This window comes from Nestor notabilis, unplaced genomic scaffold, assembly GCF_000696875.1.
Source record: "Nestor notabilis isolate BGI_N333 unplaced genomic scaffold, ASM69687v1 scaffold29319, whole genome shotgun sequence".
Lineage (NCBI taxonomy): Eukaryota > Metazoa > Chordata > Aves > Psittaciformes > Psittacidae > Nestor > Nestor notabilis.
Genome location: NW_009944579.1, coordinates 2,518 through 10,009, shown reverse-complemented (window position 1 = coordinate 10,009; position 7,492 = coordinate 2,518). Strand labels below are relative to the sequence as shown.

Genomic DNA, 7,492 nt, shown 5'->3' with positions numbered 1-7,492 from the left:
GTTCAGCAGTACTTTAAGAGGATTCTCCCTTTCTTGGTAAAGTTATATGCAACGGTTTTGCACTTCTCCACCAGTGTTTGCTGTCTTTCTATGTATATTCTCTCTCTAAAGTGTAAAGGGTTCTTGTGTGGAAGCCTTGCTGGTTTGAACTACTGGAATTAATCTTCTATTTTTATTATGTCAGTGTAATGTGTGCTATGTTCAAACAGAAGTGATGAAACCCACAAAAGCATACATGGTGGGCAGCTGATGTAAGAGAGAGCTGAGGTTTCCATTGTGGGAGGGTGGTTCAGTTGAGGAAGTGGCCAGTGCACACTTGTGGTTCTTATTCACCATAGTGAAATAATGCCTCTGATCTCATAGTGTAAGAAAATAGCATCCACTGGGGTAATCAGTATTATATTTCCTGTTCTTTTACAAAGATACCAAAGATAGCAGGCATGAATCTTTGTGCTTCTGAACTGCAAATAGTAATAAGTGAGAATAATTTTCAGTTGTACAGCAAGTAATGTCAGAGGAGCAGAAAACCTAACTCTTCATAGGCTCTGCATTTTTTCCAATGAGTCACAAAGAGAAGAGCAGTTTTTGTTGGTTTTTTTTTTTAAAAATAAAAAGACAAAAAAAATGAAGACAAAAAAGGAAAAAAAAGAAGGCAGAACATGAGTTGGTCTGTAAAAAAAAAAAAAAAGCTAAATAGCATAGTCACTTGAGAATGATACTGGCACTTGTTTGTGTTATCCTACAGCTTTGTTAGATCTTTTCCCAAAGGATAGAAGCTACTGAGTTTATTCATAGGAGTATCTTGTTTTTAGGTGGTAAGGAATGCAGCAGTCTGTATTGCTTGCCATTCAATCGCTGTGGTTTTGTTGTATTTGCATAAAGTACAGCTATTTCAGACTCCATTTTTGTGACAGCCTACTGCTTCCTGCTTATCATAGCTTAGCAGAAGGTGGCTGAATATATTCACATGCTGTAGGGAACAGAACTTACCGAGATAATTCTTGGGGGATATCACTGGATTTTGCTAAGCAGGCTAACAAAGCTAACATCCACAGGTTTTCTTTTGATTTTTCTCCCATATCTGGGATTGTAAGGGGAAAGATTAAAGATTAATTTCTACATGTATTTTTCATTTTAGTATGAAGCAAGATGTTCAGTCCTGTGAATCTAAAAATGTGTTGCAGTAAAATATTTATCTAGGTCTTGCTACTAGCTACCTTTGACTGTAGATAATGTGAATTTGCTTAACTGGTAGAAAATCGGATGGCTGAGGAAAGTAATGGGGAAGCAGGCAACTGGAGTTGTCTATACTAGTTACTATAAAGTTACTATGCTTTGCCAAGTATAGAAAATGAAAACACATTTTAATTTCTTCATTATCTTCCTTCACACCTTTGATATTAAAATATTTCTGTTTATGTGTAATAGTTCCCGATCAAATTCAAATGGAAGACAGAGAGTCAAAAAAAGAATCTGAGAGAAATGAGGAGGGAGATCATAGTTTATGGACTAAGGAGTCATTTAATCTATCAGAGGAAACAGAAAGGTATGGAAAAAAGGACGATAAGGCATGTTTGGCTTTGAGTTACAAAGATTTAGAATAATGGTTTCATATATTTTAACAAGATTTATTGCTTAGAGGAAGCCAACGTTTTTAAGAACCTGGGTAATTATGACTGTTTTCATTTAAAATGTGTAGTATTAAACTTGCCAGCATCCATTGACAATATTTTACTCAACAGGGCTCACTCTACTCTTGATGGTATATTAGAAAGGATGATCCGTGCAGTTCCTGGGCATGAGGAGATCCAAGAACAGCCTGAGGGACATGCTCTTTGGTTAGCTGATAATTGATTCTTTGTTTTGTTCATAAGTTTGTTTTATGTTCTGTGTAGAGACCTAGGCAGGACTTCTCAGAAAAGGGGCTGTCACTCCTTAGAGAGTAGTGTGTCGGGGAACTTGGCTGGAGACAGCAATCTGAACTTTTCCATACTAAATTGAGAGGGAAAGAATGTTTTGTTAATATAATTTCCTGTAGATGGAAAGCGGATACTTCAGTAGGCTTAGAAGGCAGTGCATAGTCTTCACAGAAATCAGAGATAATCTGACAAAATCGTAGATTTTTTGAGATGGAGAAGAATGTAAGTGAACATAATCATGAAAGCTCTTTAGAAAAGACTTAAAGAAAAGCTTGAGAAGATGGTTATACTGTTATGGCAGTATAGGTGGAAATAAAGAAAATGGCAGAAGTCGTATATACATCACTTTGAGGAAAAGATTTATAGCCCAAATAACTTTTTTTCATCTTAGCACCAAAGATCAGAGCCTGGTAACTGAACAACTCCACAGTAAACACCAGTGAGTAGTCATAAGTCATTCCTAACATATCTTACTAAGGAACACAAGATATTCTTGTGTTTGAATCAGGAATTGTTGTTGCTGTTCCTGAGCACAGAAGGCAAATGTCATGATAACCAGGAGGATCTTGCCAACAGAGCAAACTGATCCCTGCAGTGTATATACTGCCATGCTCATAAATGGCTCGATCCAAAGCCCATTCCCAGTTGTAGTCAAACTACATTTACTTAATGCTGTTACATTCAGAATCATTAGAGTCTGCATATGTAACGCTACAGCACATCTGTAGTCTTGGAGGGGAGAGGCAATTTTTTGGGGGCTGGAAGGGGCAGATGGCCAGTATAGGTCCAGGTAAAAATAAAAAGGCATCCAGAATCTCCAGAGGCTTCTGGTTTAGTGCTCTGTATTCATCCTGCCTAAAAGAAAATACAAACAATTGGGATCATATACAAAATTCTTGTCATTCAAGGGCTGCAAGCCTTCAAGATTCAGATGTTGGAAGAAAGAAGGGATTTGGGGCCACAGGCAGAGCCCCAGGAAGCTGTGCAGGGAGTTCAGAAGGTTCTCTTCATCTGTAAAAGCTGCTGGATGCTGTGCTGGGCAGGATCACGTTTATTGTATTGTTAGCACTCAATTTGTGGAGCTTGCACAGGCTAGGCTTTTGCTTTTCTTGATTTCTGGGTACTGTTTCTACCCTGTGGTTTTAAAGGAGAGGAAGCTGCTCTAGACTTAAATTCTCCAGAGAAAATTTTCCAGTTTTGAGAGGCAGTTGAGACTGACAGCATTGCGGACCGTTCACTGGGGTTGCAGTGTCTCTCTCTCTTACTTACACAGCATTAGCATAATGACTCTATTTTCTGTCAGCCTTCTGGTGTGTGTTTTCCCTTGTTCATTAAATTTAACAAGGTAGTTTCTTGTTTTCTGTTAGTGCTTTTTTGATCTAGTGTTGAACTGATTTGACTGATTAAGGGGATTAATTGCTGTGCAAAAAGCTAATGAGAAAAAGGTGGAGTATGAGAAGGTCTGGTTAGTATTACAAAATACTTGTTGTTTAATTAAACCACACTCTTGGTAAAGGCCTCATCCAAAGAAAACCAAAACCCATCAAGATGCCTGGATATAATTGAGGTTTGGATCTGGATTTTGATGGGCATGGCAACTAACTATAAAGTTAATTTTTCTTGTGATAAATGCTGTTGAGGTGCAGGAGGTGTAATGACTGTCCCTGTCTACCTGACCATGGGAGTGCAGCTGCCTTTAGCTGTATGTACAGCATCTTGCCTTTTCAGTCCTGTTTGTGTAGAGAAATGTTGCCTACTTTTAAGTGTTGGTTAGTATTGTTAAACTAAATTAATAAAAGTTGCCAAGGTTATTGTGCTGCCATGTGGTTCTTTTTCTGTTTTTGAGGGGTTTGGTTTTGGGTGTTTTTTGGGCATTGGGGTTTTTGTTGCTTGTTATTAACTATGTTTCCCATCACCAGACTGTATATAAAACTAGATACCTATAGAGCTGCTCCAGGGAAGATGCTGCAAACTGGCAGACCTGAGGGAGCTTTCTTCAGAAGAAATCAAGAAAAAATAGATATTTCATCTATTTAGTGATGTTGTGGTAGCAATAGAGCTAGAGCAGAAATGGCAGCAAGGAGGCTGCAGTTTGAGTTCTGCCCCTCAAGTTAACAGCAGTAACAGTGCATGGGAAATGGGACTCATTTTTTGGGTATTACATGATGCTGTCCAGGCCCAAGTTTAATATTTTCTAACCTGGGTTCCAGTCAGCTCCAGGTACCTGTTTTTTTCTGTGAGTTCTGTATTCTTCCTGCAGGCAGAAGAGCTTTATATTCTTGATATAAGGTGCTGAAACAAGATCCTACTTCACATGGGCCTGGGGCTATGCAGAGCATTGTGTTTTAAGGAGCAGAGTCATGACAAATGCATGCAAAAGTGAAATCACAAATTTATTGCATTATGCTGTCCTTAGTGACTCATGACCCATAACTGACAAGCAGGCATTCCATCTCACTTTAGGCACTGTTCTGTTATCTTTCCTAAACTTGCTCAATGAAATAAAAAGCAATTAAAACTTGAAGGGCTGCAGCAGTGTGGCAGCAGAGCAAGCACACGTGCATTTCTGTATACATGTAACTGTATCCCTTTGGTTGGCAACATGTAAAAATCTCCTTAGCTTCTTGGATTTGTCTGTTTTATCTGTCAGCACAAATGGTGAGCAGACTGTGAACTATTATTTCCCTATCTTTTTTTAATCTTAATGTGGAGAAATTTTATTTTTGTTGGTAGAGAGCCTTTCAACTAGTCCCATCGCCTGTCTGCTCTCCTTATCAAGACCAGAATGCAGCCGCTAGCAACTGCAGTTTTTCAGCTACCTGTACTTTCCCAGATTTAAGTTTACCATGAATGGAAATCATCCTAATAACGTAAAGCATGGACACAAAAGCTGTAATTAACAGGAACAATTAAACAAGGACCAGCGAAAGACAGCAGAGGAGATCAGAGGGGGCCCATCTAATGCTGCTTTTAGGCTTTGCAGAGAATGAAAGCCAATTAATTAAATTAAAACAGTGAAGCTGAGCTGGTCTAATTCCTCTCTGAGCTGCTAGTGTATGAGCTGCTTGGTGAGCAGGAAAGAAGCAGAGAGAGGAAGCTGGGGAGATGGGGCTAGGGGTGAGGATGGGTGTCCAGTCCCCCTGCACCCAGGCTGGAGGCACTTGCAGGACCCTCACGTAAGTTTGATGAAGACAAGAAGAAAAACGTCCATTCTCTAAGCAGCTGTGTTCCAGCCTCCTTGTACCCTCCATCGTACTGGTCTCCATTTGGGAATTTTTGTTTTGTTCTTGTTTTGGAGCAGAGAACCTCAGAGAAAAAAAAACATTGGTCTCCCAAATCTCATGGTTATCTGCTAGTCCAAATTGCTGCTCTGACTGCCTGTTAGCAGCTTGCAGACTGCATGCTAGTGAGGCAATTTAGCGAGGTGAGGAACAACTTCCAGCATTGCTTCCCTCTACCTCCTTCATGGGTTTGCTGCAGCAGCAAAAGCTGTGGAAGATGGTGGGAGGAGGAGTGGGGTGAAGTGTGTGTTGGGATCATGTGCAATAGAAACAAAACTGTGGAGGAGAGGGTGAACCTTTAAATCATCTTGTGACTGTGGATCAGTCTCATTTTGAAAGCAGAATCAAAATTTGAAAGACAATTTACTATGAAGGCAGACAAGCTGCTGATGGTGTTTTTAAAGATAGAGGGATTTGATAAAACAGTCTTGGGGAATTGCTGCCTGTGGTGGTGTCTAGACCTTGAGCTTAGAAGCCTTGCCCATAGGCTCCTAAATCACATGAATTGTCTCGCAGTCCAGAAGTGTAATTGCAGCTGCTGTGGATAAACATTCTGTGCTGACGTTGAAGATCAGGCATGGAGCTGTGGAGCCCCATGGAGGGTTTTTGTCTTTTATTTATTTCTCACAGGCTTTGGTATATTTTACTTTCTGATAATGTCCTGGTGTTCTGGCAGCAGTGGTTCTGCTGTACCTTGTCCTTAGAGCCTGTTTCAGCATGTGCTTTCACCCTTGCTGGAAAATCAGTGGATTTAAGACCTTGTTGCCTTAAACACAAACCAACAAAACCCATCTTTGTGTTTTTGAACTGTTTTTTTTTTCCCTTGCCATCAGTTACCACAGCATATGTGGCACTCGCCACAGGAGACGAAGTGCCAGCTGTAGTAGTGGGAAGGTGTTCCCTGTCGCATCCTCTGTCAGCCACTAAAACCTTTGACTTTGTCCATGTTTATTAACACAGTCTGCACTTTACATATCTGCTGGGTTTGTGCCAGCTTCACAGCATGACCTTGAGCTTCACAGTGATATGGGGCAATGCAAACAGGGCTCAGTCTGTCTAGGGGCAATGAATGTGATCACTTTGGAGGTGGTATCACAGCTGGACCATGTTCAACCTTGCTCCGGGGCTGAACAGCAATTTGGGATGTTTTGCATCAAGTTAAAATTGCTGTCTTTTTTTTTTTTTTTTTTTGTTCTTAAAAGACTTCTGATTCCCCAGGTGAGAGGCTGCAGCGTGTTTTCTTGGGAGAGCAAAGGAAGTTTGCAATTTATGCCATGACGGGGTGGCTCCTGTCCCACAAGAGGATAATGTCATGTCTTTCAGGGCAGCACCATGAGGCTTGCAGAGACCTCTCTAATCTCCAAGTGCCTCCCATCTTCTGGGCGTGGGGAGCAGCGACAGCACTGGGCCCTTCTCTGGCCATGCTGGGTGAAGCTGAGCCCAGAGCTGATGTTGGTGCAGGCAGGGGTTGGCAGCAGTTAGACGGGGGGGGATGGAGTCACCTTGTTCCGCAGCCCATCTGCAGCAGTGCCTACATGGGGGCCGGGGGCAGCTGGAGCTGTTCTTCCTGTGCCCCCGGGGTAGGCACCACAGCAGAGTGTTCTCAGCAGGCAGCTCTGAAACTGGGCAGGGAGGGGACAGGTTATGTGTCATGGCAGAAAGCTGGCATCTACCTTGAGACCTGGAGGCAGAGGTTGAGGGATGGACACCTTGGTGTATTTTCGTGAGATCTGTATTGATTTGCAGCCCAACTCTTTGCAGGCCCTGGCAGTTTATTGACAATAAAAGTTTCATTCTGCTTGATTTGTGTGTTCAATGAGCAGTTTGTGATCTAAAATTAAGTTGTCCAACCCCATAAAATCATGGAAGCAGAAAATGAGCTCTCATTTGGGCTCACAGGCTGCTCCCGCCTTTTGCATTTTAATCCCCCGAACCTTGCAGCTTATACAGCAACTCCCAGAGCCTGCATCTATACTTCCAAATGAGATAGATGGTTCCTCTACATTTTATGGGGCCATTAAGTTGTTGTCCAGAAGCCCCAGTGAAGCCGTGGTTTTGTTAGTGAATGATTTGCTCTCTCACCTGTTTGTTCATGAAGACGTAGATGATGGGGTTGTAAACTGTGGCTGTCTTGGAGAAGTAGGAGGGCAGGGATGCGAGAACTGGCTGGATAGTGATGTCTTTTTGCTGGTGGCCACCACCAGGGCAAATGTGGTGTAGGGCAGCCAGCAGATGAGGAAGGCCATCACCATCACAATCACCATGCGTGTCACCTCCCTCTCCGCCTGCTGC

The 7,492-nt window shown here is 42.0% G+C and overlaps 2 protein-coding genes across 2 annotated transcripts in view; one reads left to right on the top strand and one right to left on the bottom strand.

Annotated features, from left to right (window-relative positions):
* The window catches only part of TEX14 (testis expressed 14), a gene marked incomplete at its 5' end in the record, with an annotated part of 23,009 nt that extends 20,073 nt beyond the window's left edge, over window positions 1-2,936 (top strand). The window contains 3 exons of the mRNA XM_010022482.1: window positions 1,429-1,546; window positions 1,743-1,838; window positions 2,828-2,936. Coding sequence (XP_010020784.1) covers window positions 1,429-1,546; window positions 1,743-1,838; window positions 2,828-2,936 — 323 coding nt within the window. The remainder of the gene's footprint in view (window positions 1-1,428; window positions 1,547-1,742; window positions 1,839-2,827) is intronic.
* A 3,742-nt stretch (window positions 2,937-6,678) lies between these two features.
* LOC104411929 (pinopsin-like) overlaps window positions 6,679-7,492 on the bottom strand; it is a 2,873-nt gene continuing 2,059 nt past the window's right edge. The window contains 3 exon segments of the mRNA XM_010022481.1: window positions 6,679-6,822; window positions 7,283-7,387; window positions 7,390-7,492. The exon segment at window positions 7,390-7,492 is cut by the window's right edge and continues 50 nt beyond it. Of these exon segments, the coding sequence (XP_010020783.1) occupies window positions 6,679-6,822; window positions 7,283-7,387; window positions 7,390-7,492 (352 nt within the window).